The sequence below is a fragment of the Wyeomyia smithii genome, chromosome 1, assembly GCF_029784165.1.
Source record: "Wyeomyia smithii strain HCP4-BCI-WySm-NY-G18 chromosome 1, ASM2978416v1, whole genome shotgun sequence".
Classification (NCBI taxonomy): Eukaryota; Metazoa; Arthropoda; class Insecta; order Diptera; family Culicidae; genus Wyeomyia; species Wyeomyia smithii.
In genome coordinates, this window is record NC_073694.1 from 117492889 (window position 1) to 117518175 (window position 25287).

At 38.0% G+C, this 25287-nt stretch overlaps 3 protein-coding genes across 6 annotated transcripts in view; all 3 read right to left on the reverse strand.

Annotated features, from left to right (window-relative positions):
* LOC129719697 (uncharacterized) overlaps positions 1–7229 on the reverse strand; it is a 32339-nt gene extending 25110 nt beyond the window's left edge. The window contains exon 1 of one of the 4 annotated variants that reach the window (XM_055671106.1): positions 6733–7229. In XM_055671106.1, coding sequence (XP_055527081.1) covers positions 6733–6754 — 22 coding nt within the window. In that variant the 5' untranslated portion in view covers positions 6755–7229. Of the gene's footprint in view, positions 1–3066; positions 3258–6124 lie in introns of those variants that run through there. The other 3 variants (XM_055671121.1, XM_055671114.1, XM_055671125.1) reach the window with 3 other exon arrangements.
* A 1168-nt stretch (positions 7230–8397) lies between these two features.
* LOC129729636 (uncharacterized) lies at positions 8398–13872 on the reverse strand. Its single transcript, XM_055688360.1, has 3 exons — positions 13732–13872; positions 12762–13679; positions 8398–8709 (listed from the first exon to the last, which is right to left on the reverse strand). The coding sequence occupies exons 1-3, from the start codon at positions 13757–13759 to the stop codon at positions 8585–8587; spliced, it is 1071 nt and encodes a 356-aa protein (XP_055544335.1). The 5' UTR covers positions 13760–13872; the 3' UTR covers positions 8398–8584.
* Positions 13873–22008: 8136 nt separating this feature from the next.
* LOC129717126 (uncharacterized) lies at positions 22009–23966 on the reverse strand. Its single transcript, XM_055666971.1, has 2 exons — positions 22566–23966; positions 22009–22506 (listed from the first exon to the last, which is right to left on the reverse strand). Exons 1-2 carry the CDS (start codon positions 23964–23966, stop codon positions 22072–22074), a joined length of 1836 nt encoding a protein of 611 aa, XP_055522946.1. The 3' UTR covers positions 22009–22071.
* Positions 23967–25287: the final 1321 nt, after the last annotated feature.

Below are 25287 nucleotides of genomic sequence, written 5' to 3' on the forward strand. Positions count from 1 at the left end.
GGTAGCAACTCCCAGCGGAAACCGTTATTTGATGACGATGGTTGACGATTACAGCCGGTATTGCGTTTTGTATCTGCTAACTAACAAGTCTGAGGCTGCTGACAAAATCGTCGAGTATTCGAAGATGATGCAGAACCAGTTTGGAAAATTGCCAAAAGTGATCCGCTCAGATGGAGGCGGAGAGTATTCCGGCAATGACTTGAAAAGATTTCTGACGACGAATGGAATTCGACTGGAACAGACAGCCCCGTATAGTCCGCAACAAAACGGGACAGCTGAGCGGAAGAATCGCAGTTTGCAAGAGATGATGCGATGTCTCCTGACGGAAGCTGGTCTGGGCAAACAATACTGGGGCGAGGCAGTGTCAACTGCCAATTTCCTGCAAAACTTGCTGCCGACTGCTGCGATAGAAGCTACGCCGTACGAACGTTGGTGGAGGAAGAAACCCAATTATTTTTTCCTGCGTGTGTTCGGCACCGAAGCGTATGTTCACGTACCGGACGATAAAAGGCGGAAATTGGATCCGAAAGCGAAAAAGATGGTGTTCGTCGGGTATGCCGACGGAAGAAAGGCCTATCGTTTTTTAGACCCCACGAAGAACCGTGTCACCATTAGCAGGGACGCCAAGTTCCTTGGGCTGGCTAGTGGCACTTACGAGGAACTTCAATCTGGTACAAGCTTTATTCCTCCTGCAAAAAGTAACGCTATTTTGAAGCTGCCTGCTTTCGACGAGAATGACGGGAACGAACCGGAAATCGAGGAACCGGAAGAAGCTGGGGATCCAGAAGATGACTCCGATGATAGCAATAAGTACCACAGTTCTGCCGAGACCGAGTCCGACTTCGAAGGATTCAAACCGGATGAAATTTTTCGTCGATCATCTCGCATCAACAAGGGGATTAGCAGGGACGCCAAGTTCCTTGAGCTGGCTAGTGGCACTTACGAGGAACTTCAATCTGGTACAAGCTCTATTCCTCCTGCAAAAAGTAACGCTATTTTGAAGCTGCCTGCTTTCGACGAGAATGACGGGAACGAACCGGAAATCGAGGAACCGGAAGAAGCTGGGGATCCAGAAGATGACTCCGATGATAGCAATAAGTTCCACAGTTCTGCCGAGACCGAGTCCGACTTCGAAGGATTTAAACCGGATGAAATTTTTCGTCGATCATCTCGCATCAACAAGGGGATTCCCCCTCGTCGTCTTATTGATGAGACATTCTATGTTCAGGCTGCAGACGATGAGCCGCAAAGCTTGGAAGCGGCATTATCTGGCCCGGACAAAGAGCAATGGAGAGCTGCGATGAAGGAGGAGTTGGATTCCCACGATCGGAATGGCACGTGGGAGCTCACCGAACTTCCACTCGGTCGCAAGGCAGTCGGCTGTAGGTGGATCTATAAAATCAAAAGGAGTGCGGCCAATGAGATCGTTAAATATAAAGCTCGTCTAGTAGCCCAGGGCTACACACAGAAGTATGGGCAGGATTTTGAGGAAACATTCGTACCTGTAATCCAGCAAACCACCCTATGAGCTTTGCTAGCAGTAGCATCCCAACGTAATTTAGTGCTTCGACAGCTGGACGTCAAGGCCGCATATCTTTACGGAAATTTGGCCGAAGAACTGTACATGAAACAACCGCCTGGTTTCATCGAGAAGGGTAAAGAACGGCTAGTGTGTAGGCTTCGCCGCAGCATCTATGGCCTCAAACAATCAGCCAGGTGCTGGAACCAGCATCTACATAGCGTTTTGCTGAGCTTAGGATTTACGCAGAGTAAAGCGGATCAGTGTTTGTACACCAAGATCGTTAGTGGACTGAGAGTCTATCTGCTCGTCTATGTCGACGACATATTGGTCGCCTGCCAAGATTCTTCGGAGATCGACCGAGTGACCAAAGCATTGAGTGCGAAGTTCGACATTACCGATTTAGGAAAGCCAAGCTTCTTCTTAGGTTTGGAAATTCAGCGACAGAACGGGAAATACAGCATATGTTTGGAGAGCTACATCGACAAAATCACTTCAAGATTCGGACAACAGAACTACCAACTGTCCGATGGATACTGGGTACACTTCATCGATTGATACCAGCTCACCGTTCCCGGATAACACGGCTTACCGTAGTCTAGTTGGTGCCTTGCTTTACGTCACTGTTAGCGCTCGTCCCGATATCGCCGTGAGTGCATCCATCCTTGGTCGGAAGGTGTGCGCTCCAACCGAAAACGATTGGGTTGCTGCGAAGAGAGTGCTTCGTTATCTGAAATCAACAAAAGGAGCTAAGCTGCAATACACGAACAACCAGGGACTTTACGGATTCTCAGATGCTGATTGGGCTGGCGATAGTAGCACTCGTCGGTCCACAACAGGCTACGCTTTCCTCTATTCAGGAGGAGCAATCTCCTGGGGCAGCAGGATCCAGCACAGTGTCACGCTCAGCTCTATGGAGTCCGAGTACGTTGCGCTCGGAGAGGCCAGCCAAGAGGCGGTATGGTTAAGAAGATTGTTCTGTGACATGGGCGAAACATTTGACGGTCCGACATGCATCTTGGAGGACAATCAAGGATGCATTCAGTTTGTACTATCGGATCGAGAGCTGGTCGACAAGGGAGTAATGCGACTTGAGTATTGTCCCACCGATCAGATGGCGGCTGACCTTCTAACCAAGCCGCTTGGAACCACGAAACTTAAAAAGCTGTCTGAACTCCTAGGACTGTCATCAACGAAGGGTAACGACGGCACTTGGTGAGGAGGAGTGTTAGAAAATACACCATATGCCGTCATCATTCATGCGCCCCTCGTATTGCGTGGCTCACTCCGGTCTACCTCGACAGAAAACCAACACTGTTTGTTTCAAAAATTGGCTGATGCAATCCTTTAACACATTTTGTCATTCTTCACTACATGTGCAATTAAACTACATCGAACTAACACGTTGCTCACGATAAATCGCGTTTTTTATTTGTTGTACAATGTCCGATTTGCCCAACAAAATGAAGAAAGCATTTTCGTTTTCGAGCACAGTTTTTCAAGCACACCTCCTAGTCGAGCAATTGTGGTCGAGTAATCCTACTCACTTGCAGGAACTCGCGTACTCTTTTACTGTCGCTGAATAGTGTGGTGATTTTTTTTTTCACATTCCAAACGCGTCCATGCGCTGCAAACTTCGTCGAAAGAATAGGTTTTCTCAACTCCGCTTTCACACGATCATTCCGATTTACACACAAGTCAAACAATTTTCAAGGTGTATATATGTTGCATGAATTTGGCTACATTCTAATTATTTCTTGAGTGATTATAAAATATATATAAATCGATTTTTCTTTTTGGATGTTCATTACCCTTGTTTGTGTATTTATTTGGTTATCTCGATTCATTTCCCACATTATTCGCCTTGTCTACTGTCAACATAATAATGTGCAGATAAATTGATCATCAGGTTTTATAGATTTTCTTCGTTACTTCAGTGATGCGTATCGATCTTTGCAACTACTATCCCGATGAACATTTCATCAGAAAGTAATGGTGTAAGAATAAAATACGGAATACAAACTGGTACAGATATTTCAAATTCGTTATACAGATTATAAACACTTTTAATATGAAAATTTTGTTCATCAATTTGACGTCATTGTATCTTGTTGTTGTTTAATCTGTAGGTCTATATATATTAGGGTGGTGAATCGTTATATGGAAAAAAGAAACTTGATAGCACAAAGCCAGAACAAAGTTTTTTTTGTTCCATTTGGAGCCCCAAACAATCTTCAATTTATCGGATGTCGTTTGGTTTTGTCTCCGCTTTGTTGTTTCGTTTCGTTTTTTTATAATTTTCAAGTATAAATTGAATCATACTAAATTACATATTAAATTACAAATTTATTGCATTTACATAGTTCATTAATTCGATGAGTTCTGCTAAAGGCTTTTATATACAGTAGTTATTTGCGACAACAGAGTATTTCGAATGCATTTTCGAATGTTTTTTCCATTTGAAAATTCACCAAAACAAAACAAAATATTGTAATCCTTTTTTTTCTATTTTACTCGGCAATCGTCGCTCTCCCATTGTTTTATTTCACATTTATTTGCGGGGGATCTGAGAACAAACCCATGCGTAAAAGTCTCTTTAACACCGAACATTCTGATTATCTTCAATTCGAACTCATGACCTTTGCTTGTCGAAGCGAGCTCTGTAATCTTAAGGCTACGAGCGGTCAACGGGGAAAATGTTCCGGGACCTCCTTGCCCTAGACCAGACATGCACACCACCACTCGAAAGCATAACAGACGGGAAAATCAAGTGAAATCCTCTTGTGTTTACTCGTTATCTTCCAGCGTATCTTGAAGTTATTTCACAATATCTGCCTGAAATATCTGTCCTTAGACTTCAACACCCAAATCCGGACCAGGGTGCAATCGCTAGTTGCGTAACGCAAATTCGCCCTTTCTTCGGTACTTTTTGTGCGGTAATTTCAGTCTGTTTTTTTTACTTACCGGCCTTCTTATAGCTTTTTTTGCTAACCACCCTTCCGTCGTTTTTTTTTTGCTTACCGCTCTTCCGTCGTTCTTTTTTTGCCTTCCTGCCCTTCCGTCGGTTTTTTTTGCCGTCCTTCCAACGGTTTTTTTGCTTACCGCTCTCCGTCTTTTTTTTTGCCTACCGCCTTTCCGTCGGTTTTTTTTTGCTTACCGCCCTTTCATCAACTTTTTTTTTGCCGTCCTTCCAACAGTTTTTTTTTCTGCGCATCGTCCTTCCGTTGTTTTTCTCTCTTGCCTATCGCCCTTCCGTCGTTTTTTATTGCCTACTGCCCTTCCGTCGCTTTTTTGTTTTGCTTACCGCCCTTCCGACAGGTTTTTTGCCTACCGTCCTTTCATCGGTTTTTTTTGCTGTTCTTCCAACGGTTTTTTTTGCTTACCGCTCTTCCGTCAGTTTTTTTTATGCCTACCGCCCTTTCGCCGTTTTATTTTTGTTAGGGCACTTTCGTCAATTTTTTTTTGCCATCCTTTAATCAGTTTTCTTTTTTGCTTGCCGCCCTTCCGCAGTTTTTTTTTGCCTATCGCCCTCTCGTGTTTTTTTTATCTACCGCCCTTCCGTCGGTTATTTTTCGTGCTTACCGCCCTTCCGTCTTTTTTTATTGCCTACCGCTCTTCCTTCCGTTTTTTTATTGCCTACCGCCCTTCTGTTTTTTTACTGCCTATCGCCCTCCGTCGGATTTTTTTGTCGTCTTTCCAAGGGTTTTTTTTACTTAACGCCCTTCCGTCAATTTTTTTGCCTACCGCCTTTCCGTCGGTTTATTTTTTGCCTACCGTCCTTTCATCGTTTTTTTTTTGCTTACCGCCCTTTCGTCAATTTTTTTAGCCGTCGTTCCAACAGTTTTTTTTTCTGCGCATCGCCCTTCCGTTGTTTTTCTCTTTTGCCTAGCCTATCGCCCTTCCGTCGGTTTTATTTTATTGCCTACTGCCCTACCATCGCTTTTTTTGCTTACCGCCCTTCAGTCGGTTTTTTTGTATTGCCCTTTCGTCGTTTTTTTTGCCTACCGCCCTTTCGTCGTTTTTTTTTGCCGTCCTTCCAACGATTTTTTTTTGCTAACCGCTCTTACGTTATTTTTTTGTGTTTGCCTACCACCCTTTCGTCGTTTCATTTTTTGCTAGGACACTTTTGTCAATTTTTTTGCCATCCTTCCAATAGTTTTTTTTTGCTCACCGCCCTTCCGTAATTTTTTTTCATTAGCCTATCGCCCTCTCGTGTTTTTTTTTACCTACCGCCCTTCCGTCGGCTTTTCTTCTTGCTTACCGCCCTTCCGTCGTTTTTTTTATTGCCTATCGCCCTTCCGTCGTTTTTTTTTGCTTACCGCCCTTTTGTCGGTTTTTTATTGCCTACCGCCCTTCCGTCGTTTTTTTTTCTACCGCTCTTTCGTCGGTGTTTTTTTTGTGCCGTCCTTCCAACTGTTTTTTTTTGCTTACCGCCCTACCGTCGGTTTTTTTTGTGTACCGCCCTTCCGTCGGTTTTTTTTGCTTACCGCCCTTCCCTCGTTTTTTTTTGCTTACCGCCCTTCCGTCGTTTTTTTTTTGCTTACCGCCCTTCCGTCGGTTTTTCTTATTGCCTACCGCCCTTCCGTCGGTTTTTTTTTTGCTTACCGCCCTTCCGTCGTTTTTTTTTGCTTGCTTCCCTTCCGTCGCTTTTTTTTTTATTTGCTTACCGCCATTTCGAGGGTTTATTATTGCTTATCAACCTTTCATTAAGCAACTTGCGTAAAAAAAATCGTTTCGCCTAAATCGATTATTCAATATTTGAAAGATCGATTCTAGAAATAGAACAATTGACCTAAAAATATCGATACCGCTGAAAATCGGATCGACCTCGTTTATTGTCAAATTTGTTTGTAAAGAATCGATTCAGCAAGAGATCGTACAAAAGACATTGATTTTAAACATCGATTAATCGACCTGCGAGAATTGATTCTGCAAAAAACGGATTGATCTCGCCCATTGCTACGTCGGAGTCAGAAGTGTGCCAATCCGCTCTTCCGTGGGAATTTGAAATCAGAAAAAAGCTGAACATTGCCTCCATTAAACTCAAAACAGTTACAATCACTTCCCTCCCCGCACAATCGAAATGGCGACCACTCTTTTCGGAAATTCAATCACGAATTTTGTGTCTACAGGAACCACCAAGGATCTTCGAATCATTCAATCACTTTTCTTTCACTATTCACCGAACTTCAAAGTTTGAGTGTTTTTCTTACCTTCTGAGAGCAACTGCGCCATTGTGGTGATTTTTTTTTCACATTCCAAACGCGTCCATGCGCTGCAAACTTCGTCGAAAGAATAGGTTTTCTCGACTCCGCTTTCACACGATCATTCCCAGAGTTGCCAACAAAATTTTCAATTGAACTGGAAGATTGCTGAAGAAAAAACTGGATTCCGAATAAATTTACAAAATACCGAAAAAATAAATTGTGAGAGTGCTTCTCTGTGATGGTTATTGAATCCAATATAAGTTTTAAATACAGCAACTTCGAGCCTACATTTTGTTGAAATTGTAAACTGAAAATTTTCATTTACAGGAGCAAAATTTTAAATTGCGCAACCAGTTTCTCGCAAAATCAAGAAAATGAAGCTTTTTAATTGATGCAACATTTTCTTACGTCACATCTGTGAATTCGATCAATTTTAAACTGCTACGCAACTGAAATTAATTTGAAGAATACCGGCTATATATAATATCTTTGAGATAGATTGTTTCTATTTTTATATAACATTAACCCATCATTGCCATTATTTTTTTTTCTTCATGATCTGATAACACCTATTTGTTAGTTTTAGAATAAAGCTGAACTTACTTGTCTTTCTATTTCAACCATGCACAACACATCCTGAGTTTGGCCGTGTTTCGTGCGAGAAGATACAACACTGAAAATGCTGCTTATCAAACCACAAAATTTACGTTCTAAATATATTTCCAAACCAGTCGGAGCTTGAGTGTCCAAAAAATCTGGATAAAACTGGCAGATATACAGAAAAACTGGAAGATTTTGGGATTAAACTGTTTGACTGGATCACTTGAAAAAAAACTGGAAGAATCCAGTTTAAACTGGAACATTGGCAACTCTGATCATTCCGATTTACCCACAAGTCAAACAAATTTCAAGGTGTATATATGTTGCATGAATTTGGCTACACTCTAATTATTTCTTGAGTGATTATAAAATATATATAAATCGATTTTTTTTTTGGATGTTCATTACCCTTGTTTGTGTATTTATTTGGTTATCTCGATTCATCTCCCACAAATAGCAATACAAAAGAGTGTTTTCGTGTCGGTGCGTGCCAATGAGTATAAAAGAGAGGTGAGGATGAAACTTACTAACACTTGCACGCGCCCCTCTGCTCGCCCCCCTCTGCCCAGAGTTGATGCCAAATAGTGACGTAGCTATTTGGGTTTACCATTAAGTTCGTCTAGTTGTTTACATTTTTTGAAGCAATACTAGAAAAATGCACTCTCCTCCTCACCTCTCTTTTATTCTCATTGGGTGCGTGCTTGCTGCTTCTCAGGGGAATGCATGAATAAGAAAGAGTATCTCGAAAGCGTGTGTGCAAAAGCTTGAGAAGCGTAGCATTTGTCTCGTTCTCAAGCAGAAAGGAGGTTTTGCTTCTCGCTCACTTTGCAACGCTGCCCAAAAGTACCTTCTCGCACAAAAGGGCTGATTTGCATAAAAAATACGCATATTTGGGTATTTTCATTTTTCTGTGTATGTATAGCAGAGAAATTAAATTCAAGGCACGGGCACCCTGCAAATGGAATGTTCCTATATTTTGTTTCATAATTTCAAGGAATTTTGGTACCTACCTTCGTTCCTGAAATGTCATCAATTTGCAAATGAAACGGCGGCATTGTAACAGGTTCAATATAATCCTCACAAATCAATTTATTTACTTTTAATAACATTGATTTTTTACTTATATGTCAATAGTATTTGAATCATTTCAGAGTTTGTCTTCTTTTTAGCTCATGGTTATTAAAATTTGCAAAGGTTTAACATTCATAGATTAACTTTCAGATAAAAAAGTAGAAAAAAAATTAACTTTCTAATCGCTCTACGATTTCCTCTCTCTCGAAAGCAGCTTCATACGTCTTTCCTGCAACCTTTTTAGCGCCTCCTGACGTTTTTGTTCAATTTCCTCCTTGGTACATCTTCGAATCGGTTTCTGCGTAGCTCCAGCTATGACGAAAATAAAAAAAAATCAATCATTTTAGTTATATGTATTTGGATTTTGGATGATTCATCGTTCACAAAAGTTCACATCAATGGAAAATGTAATTCTAGTTCCCTAACAAAAAAATGTACGTATTAGAGTACACAGAAAAATGAAAATTTCCATATATGCGATTTTTGACGTAAATCTGGCCTTCTGTGAGGTACTTTTAGGTAAAAGTGATCTACCTACTTTTGAGTATCCGCATGGAAGTCATCGTAGGTAAAATCGGATACCTTGAATCATCAATATCAATATTAAAAACTCCATACATTTTTTTACCCAAAACTAAGTACTCACTCTTTATTAAGCTGTTGCGTTGTTATCACCAATTTTTAAGCGTACTATTTACATAAACCAGTAACAATATTCAGGTTTACGTAAATTTACGTTATTTTGACGTGTTCGCTTGGTAATATTTTCATTGGGTTGTCCGACTTTTCCTAGAAAACCATTACCCAGAAAATAAAGTGCCGAAGGTTTTTCCCCAGAATAAACCATTCTCCAGAATACCAAATCCCAGAATATACTAGTTACCAGAATTCTAAACCCCTGAAAGTACTAGTTACCAGAAAACCGTTTCCCAGAATGCACCAATACCCAGAAAACTTTTCTCCAGCATCACCGTAACCAGAATTCTGAATTGACTGTTTATCGATGACTGCAGCCCAAACCGGGAGGCATATGAACCCGGGCGCGGCGGGCGAGCGAGCGCACCGCACGCCCGCGCGAGGCGGACGAACGGGCGGCCCACACCACCACACGGCCGGACGCCCCGGAGTGCGTTGAGGCAGAAGCGCCGGCAGGCCCACGGCGCGACACCCGCAGACCCGCGACCCGGCATCCCCGTAGCCCGAGTCATCCCAGTCTTCAGAGCCAATCCTTATCCCGAAGTTACGGATCGAATTTGCCGACTTCCTTTACCTACACTGATCTATCGACTGGAGACTCTAAACCTTGGAGACCTGCTGCGGATTCGCTACAAGCTGTTAAGAGTTTGCGTGCCCCAGTCTTCGATTTTCAAGGTCCAAGAAGAGAATATCGACACAGCAATTTAATACCATGCTCTACTAGCCTGTCCAACCATATCTCTCTATGAAAGACTTCCATGGCTAGTATGACTGTTAAACAGAAAAGAAAACTCTTCCGATATCTCTTGTTGGCTTCTCGAAGGAAAGGATTCATGTTGCCATGATTACAAAGGCGCTACCGTTTCCGGTGTGCACGCCAATGCAAACGTATACTCAACAGGCTCCGGAATTGTAACCGGGTTCCCTTTCGCTCGTTTGATATATACTAGTCGATGGAGCCTCAGAAATCAATTCGCTACTGTGTTTTTGTGGTCGACTTGTGATGTTCATTCCACCAAAAACGATTACTGAAAGTTCTCTGATTTTATGACTATGGTCTGGTGTCAAGCGCTTACTTATTTACTCCATGAAAGAACAAATGTATTAGTTGACAATAAGTTGATTCAAATGATAGAATCGTTATACATTTCAGATATACAAAAACTCAGTTTTTAATAGATTTTCCATGTTAAAAAAATAAAAATGCATATTTCTTCGTTTTTGGATAACAGTTTTCTGGAAAACGGTATTTTCTGGAAAATAGTTTTCTGGGCATTGGTTCATTCCGGATAATAACTTTCTGGGGATTAGTACTTTCTGGGTAACAGTTTTGTGGTGATTGGTACATTCTGGGATTTTGTTTTCTGGGGAAAAAGCTTCGGCGTTTTATTTTCTGGGGAATAGTTTTCGAGGAATTGTTATACAATCTTCAGAAATACCGTAACTGAGGTCAATTTTATAAACTGATCCTAGAGCTTCCAAGTTTTTCTCGAAACTGCTTCTGCGGGATAAACTGAAAACGAAATGATCTTTTGATCGAAAGGTGGTTCAAGGTGGCCACCGGAAGATCCGGAACTAGCATAAAATGTCAATTTTCAAAAGTTTTCCTAAAGCTTCCTGTTTTTTTTTAGAAATCACTTTTAAAAGGAAAACGATCTTTTAACGAAATATGGTCCAAGATAGCCACCTCGTGACCCACCGGATCTACCATAGAAGAGGTTAATTTTTAAGAACAGTCACACTTTTTTTTCTAAACCACTCCCAGGCGAAAATCAATGATCTAATGACAGAATATTACTCAAGTTTGCCATCAGATAGCCCTCTAAAAGATCCGGAGTTACCGTAAACAAGATAAATTTTGAAAAACAGATCCTAGTCTCGTCTTGATACGGTGTATATATTTCCAAGGCTGTATCATATTTTGAGTTCGCTAATTTTTCGCTCCTCTAACTACATACACTGTCTGCTTCAATGAAGAGGATGAACAGATCCTAGTATTTTCCGTGTTTTTTCGAAACTATCACATGCAAAAATATACCATAATGTCAAAGATAAGCCGAGATCTGATAACTTATACCAGAGTTATAGCAAAAACAATTTTCAGTTTTCCTCTTCTACGGTATTTCAGGATCCGGAGGGCAACCGGTAGTCTACCAAAAGTTGAACCTGGGTCCATCGTGTAGTAATTATCGGCCAAATAACAATCCTTAAGATACCAGGGTGTTTTCCTTTGAATTAGCCCCAGTCGATCTAGATTATGTAAAATTTCTTCTATTACCAAATTATTGTTATTTAAATTAAAAAAATATTAATTATTATATTATTTAAATTATTTTCAACATTTTTTCCAACATAACTGCATAAAACCGTTGCTGGAAAAGTTTCAAAAGACGGTAAATGGAAGCAAAACGAGTTCTGGTTGAGAAACTTACACAAACTTCAATGGAAAAACATGTACCACTTTTGTTCTATAGGAAAAATAATGACAACCAGAACATGTTGAGAGCAAAAGTGGTACATGTCCAATCTGAGCATGAATGATGCATTACAGCTCGCTAATCTTAGGGCATAGAACATTCATGTCTTCATCAGAATTGTCCATGTGATCAAGTGCCATAGAATTATGATTTGTTTGTTGAGGAATTCTGTCACTTCGTGGCGCTAGTGTATATGTATTTGGTAACAGAAGAAATTTTACATTATCTAGATCGACTGGTGAGAAAATTTCGAAGCAGACAGATCTTCATCTGAAAGTACTTAATCACTTGACCAACTTTGCTGAAGACATGATTGTTTCATATTCTTAGATACTCGACTTACAATTCATCTTACATGCAGACTGGACATTTGCTTTCAACGAAATGGTTATTATGTTAATTACCAAAAATTGTTTTGGCTACAACTTTGATTTAGGTTATCAGATATCGGTTTTTCTTAGATATTCTAGTACGTTATTGCGTTCTGCATCAATTTATGCAAAAAACCCAAAAAGTGTAAAAATGGCACATGTACCACTTGAGCCGCTATTTGTGACTTGTACACATTTCCACCTTTTAATTAATTTTCAGGTCACTGTAAAATTCCGCAAAGTCCGCGTCATAAAGCAATGAAACACGACAAAAAACGCATAATTCGTAAAAATGCAAAATCTGAAATCTGAAAATAATTTTCCCTGAATATTCTTTGAGCGGAAAATGAATTCCCGGACATTCTCTGATTTTCCAGATTTTCGACACCCTTAAATTGATTGATGACAGTTTGGTCACGAGCGAATCAAGCAGTTTTCCATACGAGCTTCTCGTCCAAAATCTTTGTCGCCATTTGTAATATCAAAATTGGTCAGACAGTAACTCGTCGCTTACCTCGTCTTCTGAATTGGGCCTTTACGTCATGAGATGCTAATTTACGACTCTCATAATGAACTTATGACTTTAGTTTCAAGGGGATCTTAAGGAATAGCTAAATATGTACCTAAATGACTTTGGGCATAGACTAGGGCACTGTTAGATTACAGTAATGTCGGTCTTACGGAATTATTACGTTCTATTGCCTGGTATTTAAGGAATGCAAAACAAAAAAATCAGTTCTTCATTCTAAAACAAGTTGATCTTACTGAGATGGTAATTGAAAACAGAAATTCAAAATGAAGTTTGATATGTAATAATTACCTTTAATATCGCTTGACATAGAAGGCTCCTGGATGTTATTGAAGTGTTCTTCAACTCTTCGGCTGCAAATATCTGGTTTTGAACTTGAAGATTCTTGCATGGACTTGTGCCGTGATATTGTTGTACCTCTTTTAGAGGTGGTCGCTATTTCATCGCCTATTTTTATTCCACGAGAGACACAAGATTCAACCTCCTGGGACGCTTGAATGAGGAATGCATCGAACTCGGAATCGTTCAGCAAATCACAATTTGAATCAAAATTTTCTTTGGTGCGACTTTTAACAAAGCTATTTTCTTTGTTGACTTCGTTAGAAGAAAATACTGGGGCACATACCCTTGTACTGAATTGGTTGTCTGTTTGCTGAGTAGCCTCTAGGAGCAAGCGATCAAGTTCGGAATTGTTAAATGAATCAGACTCCCAACATTTCTGTGGCACATTAGTATGACTGGAACAGATATCATTGTTTACGCTTCCAATAGTTACCTTTGGCGAAAAAGTTGGCACAGATACGCATCCTTCTTTTACCTCCGAATTCAATCCATTAACCGGCGATTTATTAGACTCTTGTAGTAGTTTCAGTTCTGATTGAAATTTGTAGAAACCAGTAAGCGTTTTTTTACGTTGTGTTTCAGAACTGCCTGATTTTCTCACAACATTGTTAAACAGTAAATTTCTTGGACGTTTTTGATTACCGATCGTAGTTGCACGTTTTGGGCTGTTCCAGGCCCATGTAACACCTGTTACTGAATTTACAGTTTCCTGTGATAAAAGAATCGGAGACTCGTCTTCGTCCAGCGGTAGATATTCATCTTTTTCTGAACACCACTTATTTTGGGTACTACAAGCTGGAGCTTTGCAAGTGCTTCTCTCACCCACCAACGATCGATTATAACTGCCGGTTGGGCTTGCTGGCGTTTCTGAAATGGAGAATTAAGTTTATAAATGGCAAGCTGGACTACATTATCTTACCTGAATTTCGAATAAATGATGCCCACATCGTACTTGGCCATTCGCATCAAACGTATTCTTAAAACAAATCGAAAGTTTTTGGATCCGCCGTACAGGACACCATCGGCATCTTCGACTTCGACATTTGATATTTTTCTGTTAGCATTAGTGATGGGAAAGTTATCGATATTTATCGTTAATATCGATAATATCGTTAAATTTTTGGCGCTAACGATAATTATCGATAAGTCGCAGGCGGCAGTTCAGGTGGCACAAAGCATGCGAATTATTTCTTGCACTTGCAAAATATCTTATAGTAGTTACCCAAAATAGCCAATTATTGTTCCTAATTCTCTTTGCCAAATAGGCTACGGTAAAATTCACAAGTGAACAGACATTATCCTTGCTTTTGCGACCTCGCACCCCTGCAACAATTATCGATAATTTATCGATAATATTGATAAGAGACTGAAAACTATCGATGTTATTGTTAACGATTTTGCTCGATATTTCCCATCACTAGTTAGCATAAGAGATGCCAGATGTTTTTGAAGTGTTTGCAACTGCTCGAAAAACCGGAGAAGTGTGTTCGAAATCTAAAATAAATCTATCCGTGATCCGAAAAAATTTCGCTCGCGCAGGTAAAAGTCTGTAAAAATCTGCACACATTTTAAGGAAATCTACGCTAATATAAGGAGACTCTAACAAAAATCTGCAGAAACCGTGGTAAAACTGCAAATATTTGAAAATCAATAAAAATCTGCACGCGGACTCCAAAAATCCGTTTTACAGACAAATCTGCACATTTGGTATCCCTGGTTAGCATTGGCCAATACCGTATCGATATCGATACCCAGATGCCTGAATATCGTTATTTTTCATCAATAAAAATGTCTTCCAACCCGAGTGGCACGCCCGAAAAAAAATTTACGATGTATTATGCGGTGAGAACAGTAAACGGACAATGTTTTGTATTGTAACCATAAGAAACATGGTATTTTTACTGTAAGCTTGCAAACGATGTTTGTCATTACCATGTTTTAGCAACATTTTTCGTTGTTGGATCTACCACCAACAATATTTTTTCCATGAAAAACATTGTCAGTGACTTCTAAATGTATGGGAAAAATGCCTGAAAAATGCTGTTGAGATAAATAACAACACCCCTTTTTCATGGTAAAAATGACAAAAACAATGTTTTTTATTGTTCTGGACAATGATATTTAATGTAAAATTGATGTATTTACAATGAAAAACGTAGTTAACTCATGGTATAACTATGTACAATTACAGCATCTTTTAAGGTTTTTTTGATGTTATTTTTTATTCGGGCGCTACGTCCTACCTCGGGATCGACCAAAAATTGAGAAAGTTACAGGCAAATCGAAAACTGTCGAGCAAAAAAGAGGTCACCACCTCTGCAAAATGCGGGTCATATTTCATATCACATATTTTACTTATGTCTTCACATATTTTTGAATGTCTTCAATTTGTCTTCACAAACAAAGATGTCTTCACCGTAGGGTACATGTCTTCCATTTAAAGACATGTTTTCCAATCTGGCATCGCTGATAGGCGACGTCGATCGATGGATTCTTTCGGCCCAATCAGGGATCCAAGTATAAATGACAGTTCTAGAAGGTACACGCTCCCTAAAATGAATTCAAAATGATTAGAAAACAATTCATTTCCATAAAAAGTGGAACAACACGAAAATTGAGTAACTCTGTTATTATTCAAAATCGTGTAACCATAGCATAAGCAGATACTGTGTATTTATTATTCAGAATGATGTATACAATTGAACTCATTTTTTGTGTTTAATAAAACTCATTAAGTTCGTAAAAAATATCAGTTTATGTGTACAAAATTATCCATTTGTTGAATTCAAAACTACTCTGTTTTAAAATTAAAACCTACACAGATTTAGATTTTGAAACTATTAAGTTTTTAAATAGAAAAATATTCATTTTTGAATTTAGAGAGGAGACTGGCAACAAGGCCAACTGAAACTTTTAGGAAAAGAGTTGTTTTTTTTTCGCAATAAAAAATAGTGTAATTGGTCGAAGCGTTAAGTTTAGGTTCTACTACTACCCGGAAAAGTGAAGAAATGTGCCAGCGTATCTTCGTGAAACAGATAAGTACCATTTTTATTCGTTGTGTTTTGTTTGTTTTCAAGTCGCACTTCCGAAAGATTGAAGACAAAAAGATCGAAAAAGATCGTTTTTGGGATTGTGTCTTGGGTTGATTGAAGAGGTTTTTAGCGCCATCTACCTTAGGATAGGGGAGCAAACGGTAGAGTTGCTCAGTGAAGTGTTGCGACTTGCATTTTGTTCTGCATTTTTTTTTTCACACTAAATATCTTTCAGAACAACCATGGACATGTCGTATAAAACATATATTTATTTGCAACCAGAATGTAACAGACACTGTTCATATTTTTTCGAAACTATTTGGAATGTTTCAGCTATGAGAGGCAGTCAACCAAGATCGTCTTTACATGTCCTAATACTTCTTATTGTATTTTATAATTTATTTTTATTATAGATGTACATATATTGAATAAATAATATTAATAATAATCATATCTAAATTGTTTGGAGACTTAACACGGTGAATGGTTACGCTGCAATGTTGCTGCAATAACTTATTTCAGAACAATAACAACTATTGATATGTCGTGAATCAGACTAACAAATGAATGATGAATTTACATTTTATTTTAGCACAACAACGGACAATTTCCATATGTTTTTCAAATATTATTATTATTATTCTTGTCTCTTATACGCTAAAAATTTTAATATTTTAGCTATGGAAAGCAGCCAACCGAGATCTTCTTTTATACTTCTAATTGTTATAATTCAATTTTAATAATCTCACATAATATGAATCATATCTATATTATTATCACATTAATCCAATTATATTATTATATTATATTATAATAAATTTTGTTATATTATACTATATTATATTATATTATATTGTATTATATTATATTATATTATATTATATTATATTATATTATAAACAATAAACAATATCGCACGCTAGCCTGGGGGGCTAATGCTCAACTAGATTAGTTGAGAGAATAAGTTATCGATATTGTTTTCGGCACATTTTGCATGTTGTAGGATAAGTACAACGATACACCGTGCCCCAGTGCTGAGTCGAGAAAATTTCCAGCTCGGAAAGACCCTCGACCTGATCGGGAATCGAACCCGACATCACAACCGTGTGGGAGAGCTAGCCGACCGACATAGCTAACCACAGAACCACGGGGACCATATATATTTTATTATATTATATTGTATTGTATTGTATTGTATTGTATTGTATTGTATTGTATTGTATTGTATTGTATTGTATTGTATTGTATTGTATTGTATTGTATTGTATTGTATTGTATTGTATTGTATTGTATTGTATTGTATTGCATTGTATTGTATTGTATTGTATTGTATTGTATTGTATTGTATTGTATTGTATTGTATTGTATTGTATTGTATTGTATTGTATTGTATTGTATTGTATTGTATTGTATTGTATTGTATTGTATTGTATTGTATTGTATTGTATTGTATTGTATTGTATTGTATTGTATTGTATTGTATTGTATTGTATTGTATTGTATTGTATTGTATTGTATTGTATTGTATTGTATTGTATTGTATTGTATTGTATTGTATTGTATTGTATTGTATTGTATTGTATTGTATTGTATTGTATTGTATTGTATTGTATTGTATTGTATTGTATTGTATTGTATTGTATTGTATTGTATTGTATTGTATTGTATTGTATTGTATTGTATTGTATTGTATTGTATTGTATTGTATTGTATTGTATTGTATTGTATTGTATTGTATTGTATTGTATTGTATTGTATTGTATTGTATTGTATTGTATTGTATTGTATTGTATTGTATTGTATTGTATTGTATTGTATTGTATTGTATTGTATTGTATTGTATTGTATTGTATTGTATTGTATTGTATTGTATTGTATTGTATTGTATTGTATTGTATTGTATTGTATTGTATTGTATTGTATTGTATTGTATTGTATTGTATTGTATTGTATTGTATTGTATTGTATTGTATTGTATTGTATTGTATTGTATTGTATTGTATTGTATTGTATTGTATTGTATTGTATTGTATTGTATTGTATTGTATTGTATTGTATTGTATTGTATTGTATTGTATTGTATTGTATTGTATTGTATTGTATTGTATTGTATTGTATTGTATTGTATTGTATTGTATTGTATTGTATTGTATTGTATTGTATTGTATTGTATTGTATTGTATTGTATTGTATTGTATTGTATTGTATTGTATTGTATTGTATTGTATTGTATTGTATTGTATTGTATTGTATTGTATTGTATTGTATTGTATTGTATTGTATTGTATTGTATTGTATTGTATTGTATTGTATTGTATTGTATTGTATTGTATTGTATTGTATTGTATTGTATTGTATTGTATTGTATTGTATTGTATTGTATTGTATTGTATTGTATTGTATTGTATTGTATTGTATTGTATTGTATTGTATTGTATTGTATTGTATTGTATTGTATTGTATTGTATTGTATTGTATTGTATTGTATTGTATTGTATTGTATTGTATTGTATTGTATTGTATTGTATTGTATTGTATTGTATTGTATTGTATTGTATTGTATTGTATTGTATTGTATTGTATTGTATTGTATTGTATTGTATTGTATTGTATTGTATTGTATTGTATTGTATTGTATTGTATTGTATTGTATTGTATTGTATTGTATTGTATTGTATTGTATTGTATTGTATTGTATTGTATTGTATTGTATTGTATTGTATTGTATTGTATTGTATTGTATTGTATTGTATTGTATTGTATTGTATTGTATTGTATTGTATTGTATTGTATTGTATTGTATTGTATTGTATTGTATTGTATTGTATTGTATTGTATTGTATTGTATTGTATTGTATTGTATTGTATTGTATTGTATTGTATTGTATTGTATTGTATTGTATTGTATTGTATTGTATTGTATTGTATTGTATTGTATTGTATTGTATTGTATTGTATTGTATTGTATTGTATTGTATTGTATTGTATTGTATTGTATTGTATTGTATTGTATTGTATTGTATTGTATTGTATTGTATTGTATTGTATTGTATTGTATTGTATTGTATTGTATTGTATTGTATTGTATTGTATTGTATTGTATTGTATTGTATTGTATTGTATTGTATTGTATTGTATTGTATTGTATTGTATTGTATTGTATTGTATTGTATTGTATTGTATTGTATTGTATTGTATTGTATTGTATTGTATTGTATTGTATTGTATTGTATTGTATTGTATTGTATTGTATTGTATTGTATTGTATTGTATTGTATTGTATTGTATTGTATTGTATTGTATTGTATTGTATTGTATTATATTATATTATACTACTTGAACGTTCCCGGCGATGCTCGGGATCAAAGGTTTTAAATTTAAGAATCATTTTTTAAAATTCATTACTGCTTTAGCACAACTTATTTAAAAAATATTTCACATCTTATACGTTCATCATCACTTTAAATACTTCAATATTTTGAGAACAAAACACACATAAACTGGAAGTCGCCATATCGGATTTCCAAACGACGTATGGAGTTCCACTTTCGGAATTATTGAAATGGTTGGTCAAATACCACTTTAGGTTATTTTTGTGAAGCCGGAAGCCGCCGTTTTGGAAAATGTTGTGTGGAGTCATCCCAGTTTCGAATATACCTATACTGGGTGATATTCGGGCTATTTGACAATCGTTTACAGTAAAACCTCTTTTAGGAAATTAAAGTAAGTAAGAAGAATTGAGCTTGACCATTCATGCTTATTTCTCCTCTATAATGAAATCTAAAGAGATGCTTGTGATTCTTTTCAAAACGAAAATGTTTGTTGGTGTCCAAGAAACACGTCTGAGAAGAAGTGAAGGTTTTTTGATAACTAACAATTGTGCTTTAATCCACAAAACTATATAGAAAATAAAAAATGACTTTCAATGCTTAAGTCGCCTCTTAATCTATGTTCAAACCAATGAAACGGGACCTTTCCTCCAGCTAAACGTTCCAAGATCTAATTTGGGTAAAGGTAAAAAAGTGAATCGAATCCCGTAATGTGTTACTATTCACAAATCTACGAATACATCAGAAATGTATTTTTTTTTTGCTCGACTCGCACTGATTCAAAACATGGATATCTCTGCAAAAAAAAATATTTGGAAATTTTAAAGAAACAACAAACATTTAATTGAAAGAAAAATCACATGTCATCGTTTTGAATTTTGATTTAGATGCGATTTATGCTTAAAAAGTCAAAGTTTTGCATGTATTATATGTTTTTCAAAAAAATCAAAGAGGGTATTTTAAGGTGTTTCTTTGTATGCAGAAAATCATCTTCAAAAATGCGAAGCATACGTAGTTTTTTGAGTAATATGTCAACTTTTAGCAATAAGATACGTGTTATTTTTTCTCAAATGTCTTTCCTGAACATTAACTAACATTTTATTGGAAAACTCACATATCATAGCTTTGAATTTTGATTTGCAGACAAATTGAGCCTAAATATTCATGATTTTGCACGTTTTACTTAGTTTTGTGAATAATATCTACATTTTCAGTAATCAGATACCTATCATTCTGTCGTTCCTAAACATGAACGAACATTTCATTGAAAAAAATCACATGTCATCGCTTTGAATTATTATTTAGAGACACATTAAGCCTAAATCATTGTTTTGCATTTTTCACGTAGTTTTGTGATTATTATTTCAAGTTTTAGTAATCAAATACCTGTTATTTTTACTCGCATGTCTTTCTTGAACATCAAAGAACTTTTTAATGAAAAAAAAAAATCACATGTCATCTCTTTGAGTTTCGATTCGGAGACGAATTGAGTATAAAAAGTCATAATTTTGCATATCTTACGTAGTTTTGTGAATAATATTTCAAGTTTTAGTAATTAGCTATTGATTATTTTTCCTCGAATGTCTTTCCTTAACATTACAAACATTTTAATGAATGAAGAATCACATGTCATTGCTTTGAATTTTGATTTAGACGCAAATTCAGCTTAAAAAGTCATAATTTTGCTTTTTCTCGTAGTTTTGTGAATAATATCTCAAATTTTAGTAATCAGCTATTAATTATTCTTCCTCAAATGTCTTTCTTGAACATTGACAAACATTTTAATGAAAAAAAAAATCTCATGTCATCGCTTCGAATTTTGATTTAGAGGCAGGCTTGTAAACGGTCACCAATTTCATTTGATCTCGCTTCCTTAGCGTGCGTCACAGTCGGCTTTCGCTCGAAAATGTAAAACAACCAAACCATCGCCGCTCAGCTCACAGAAGGAAAAGGATAGTCAAACGACACTCGCGTGTCGAAGAGATGCACACTGTCAATCGTTTAGCGATGTTATTTCGGCCTATTTCTCTCTACTTCGTTCATTTATGTTGAGAAATATTATTACAAGATCGATGATATAAATAATTTCCAGAATACACGCACTCAACATGCGTAATTCTCATTTCTAGAAAAAATGTCAAAATACGTTTGAGGAAAATAACGTCGTGATGGCGATACTCATTTGACATGTTTGTTCAAGAATGTATTTAGACAGCGAGCCTTGGTAGCGTCAGAGGAAGAAGAAGACGATTATCGCACTGAAAAGTGGTTCTACCGTGACCATTTCGAAGCCTGTTTAGAGGTAAATTCGGTATAAAAAGTCACAATTTTGCATGTTTTACGTAGTTTTGTGAATAATATCTCAAGTTTTAGCAATCAGATACTAATTATTTTTCCTCGAATGTCTTTCCTGAACGTAACAAACATTTTAATGAAAAAAGAATCACATGTCATCGCTTTGAATTTTGATTTAGAGGCAAATTCAGCTTGAAAAGTCATAATTTTGCATGTTTTACGTAGTTTTGTGAATAATACCTCAAATTGTAGTAATCAGATACAAATTATTTTTCTCCAAATGTCTTTCCTGAACATCAGCGAAAATTTTCCGGTTAAAATACCTTTATGTCACCGCTTATTTTTCTAATTTAGAACGATTTTAAATGATGATGATTACTGTACACCACAGATGCAGAGGGAATAATATCAATAAGATCAAGTGTTACGGAATTCCATTTTTATATAGTAGATTATATTATATTATATTATATTATATTATATTATATTATATTATATTATATTATATTATATTATATTATATTATATTAGGGGAAAGTGATCTAATGCGGACCTGTTCTGATTAAGAAAAACTAAAATAATTTGACATGAGATTAATTTTATTTATTCAGATTCATGTCTTATTTTGGTTGCTGGTTGTTTCGGTGGCCTACCAACAGGCCTCTTAATCTTGCGTGGGCGGCCAACGGGCCTCTTGGCAGTGCTTTTAGTTTTAGCAGGTCGGCCAACGGGCCTCTTAGCAATGGTTGGATACTTTGGTGGTCGGCCAACGGGCCTCTTAGCAATGGCTAGTGACTTTGGAGGTCGGCCAACAGGCCTTTTTAGTATAACGACTGGAGGCTTGCGGGGTCGGCCAACGGGCCTCTTATCCGCTGCAGCCTGTGATTTGCGGGGTCTTCCAGGTGGTCTCTTTATCACCACTATCGTTGGTCTTGGTGGTGCACTAACGAGGCGATGAAACTGCACAGTTGCTTTACGTGGTCGGCCTACTCGCCGTTGAGTGGGTCGGGCTACTTCCTTCGCTTGTATGTTTTGTTCCTTTGAAGAGAATGAATCATTTAGTGTCAAACAGAGCTTCGTGAGAAATAAAAACATACCATCAGAGCGATTTCAGCGGGGTCCGTCAGTATAGCAGCTCGTCCAGGTTTTCGTCCTCGTCTGCCTGTAGCACGCGGTGGTGCCCGCGGGATTGGTCTGATTCTGCAAAGAGTGTCCAGCAGTGATCCTGGTATTATTTCGTCAACCAAGGAAGGTCCTGTCACTGATGATGGAGCACAATCCAATGCAGTGAACACATCCGGGTTGAAGGGCCAAATACCTGATGCCCGGAACCCGGCCTTGATGTTTCGCTCCGTGGCACTCCGTTCGAGAGCGCTGTCGATGATAGCCGGAAGGTCAAAAATAGACATCGGCCTTCCGGGATGCCTGTATGTCCATTCGTCGCACAGCACATTCATTGCGTGCTTGAACGGCGAAAACACACTCACGTCCAAGGGTTGTAAGCGGTGAGAGCAATGGGGTGGTATTGTAAGTAGGTGAATGCCATTATCCCTGCAAAATTCGATTGCAGGTAGACTTCTGTGTGAACCGTGGTTGTCCACAATCAACAAAAGCGGGTTTTCTTTGGACACTCGCGTAAATGCTTTAAAGTGTCGGAGAACATCCAGATAAATATCTGCATTCATCCACCCTGTATTGCTCACCGCTCCAGCGCATCCCGTTGGACCACCATCCAGAAAGTGTGGATGGAAACGTTTTCGAGGAAAAACGAAGAATGGTGGCATTTTATTGCTAGTGGCGGAAACCGCAAGTACCATCGTAACCAACGGGCCCCGATCGGCCGAAGTTACTCGACCAACACGTTTGACTCCACGGCGACTGGCAACTCGTTGAGGTTTCTGAACTGTTGTCACTCCAGTCTCGTCCAGATTCCAGATGGAATTTGGTTCGAACGTTATATTCTCGGCTACTGTGCGTAGAAGATCGAAAAACTTGCCCACATTTGTGGGATTAAAAGCAGAGACTCTGGCTATGCTGGTCGACTCGGGTGAACGCATCGACAGGTTCGGCCTTCGGCGCAGAAAGTTCCAAAACCAAACAGGGCCTGCCTTTGCGTTCGCGATCCAATTCTCGGGAACCGGAATCCCCAGCTGGTTCGCGAATTGTGGTGCAAGCACACGAATGTCTCTGGGTGTTAGACCGAAGAACTTGTCCGAGCATAGCAAGCAATACTTTTCGAATGCCCGTTCTGGTTCCTCGGGGAACAACGGTGGTCTTCCGCGCTTACAAATTTGCACATCCTCCATCGATATCGTAGGATGTAGCGGGTGCGCTTGCACCATCAGGCCAGCGTTTGACCGCTTGTGGCGAAGCAAGGTGGTACGGGGTATACCATACTCTCCAGCAGCTGCCCGTAACGACTTGACAAACTTAATGGCAATAATCGCCAACTTGATCGCCTGCTCCCGTTCACCACGTTTCACTGCCGCGTTACTCATATCGAACAGTTTGTATATCCAATCGAATCAAAAGCAAAAGCAAAAAACGTAATCGTATCACAAGTATAAAAATTGTACTGAAACGGTTCTTGCCAAGAGCTCGCATTTATACCCAGCCGATCTATCCAGCAGCTGAACAATGTCTTTTGTTGTTTATCAGTAACGAAAGGTGTCTTTTATTCTCTATTACTGACGAAAGATGTCTTTTGTTTTCTATTACTGACGAAAGATGTCTTTTGTTCTCGATTGCTATCGATTGCTACACGCGATGATGACGATCGATCATGCCAAGCACCGTATAAGGGATGATACATTACGTGCCGGCTACGTGACATCATCATTCACCGCACCCGAGACATACACCACAGTCCGGGTGTTTGGATTCGCAGCTACACGCAATGATGACGATCGATCATGCCAAGCACTGTATACGGGATGATACACTACGTGCCGGCTACGTGACATAATCATTCACCGCACCCGGAACATACACCACAGTCCGGGTGTTTGGATTCTCAGCTACACGCGATGATGACGATCGATCATGCCAAGCACTGTATACGGGATGATACACTACGTGCCGGCTACGTGACATAATCATTCACCGCACCCGGAACATACACCACAGTCCGGGTGTTTGGATTCTCAGCTACACGCGATGATGACGATCGATCATGCCAAGCACTGTATACGGGATGATACACTACGTGCCGGCTACGTGACATAATCATTCACCGCACCCGAGACATACACCACAGTTCGGGTGTTTGGATTCTCAGCTACACGCGATGATGACGATCGATCATGCCAAGCACTGTATACGGGATGATACACTACGTATACGGGATGATACATTACGTGCCGGCTACGTGACATTATCATCCACCGCACCCGAGACATACACCACAGACCGGCTGCTGGCTCGCACACTGATGCACGGTAGGATGACGGTCGACCATGCGATGCCATGCTAGCCGGTCCGTACACTACGGTTCGGTCTGTGGGCGCAGTATGAGGGTGCAAAACGTGTGTCGAATTCTGTTACTATTATACATTTTCGTATCTATAGGAGGGTGTCAGAGTCTGAGGTTGGTACGGAAAAGTACTTCTCACTGACACAGTGTGTGCATACACAGGTAGGATGGCATGCGACCTGCTGCATCTATCTCTGTTGGGTGGGCATACACAGAGCGAAGACGGTGCTAGGTGTGATGTGTGTGTGGGGCGTTGCTGGCTGGCTGGCGGGTAGTCAATCAACCATATCGCTCGCTTACACTCCCCTTACCCGCTCTGCCGCTGGTAGCGTGTTGTCTGTGAGTGG

Coding starts and splice junctions, on each gene's coding strand:
- LOC129729636 (XM_055688360.1), bottom strand. CDS start 13,759: ATGTGGGCATCATTTATTCGAAATTCAG. Junction 13,680..13,731: donor ATCATTTATTCGAAATTCAG/GTAAGATAATGT, acceptor TCTCCATTTCAG/AAACGCCAGCAAGCCCAACC. Junction 8,710..12,761: donor TATGTCAAGCGATATTAAAG/GTAATTATTACA, acceptor TTTTCGTCATAG/CTGGAGCTACGCAGAAACCG.
- LOC129717126 (XM_055666971.1), bottom strand. CDS start 23,966: ATGAGTAACGCGGCAGTGAAACGTGGTGAACGGGAGCAGGCGATCAAG. Junction 22,507..22,565: donor CCGCTGAAATCGCTCTGATG/GTATGTTTTTAT, acceptor TTCTCTTCAAAG/GAACAAAACATACAAGCGAA.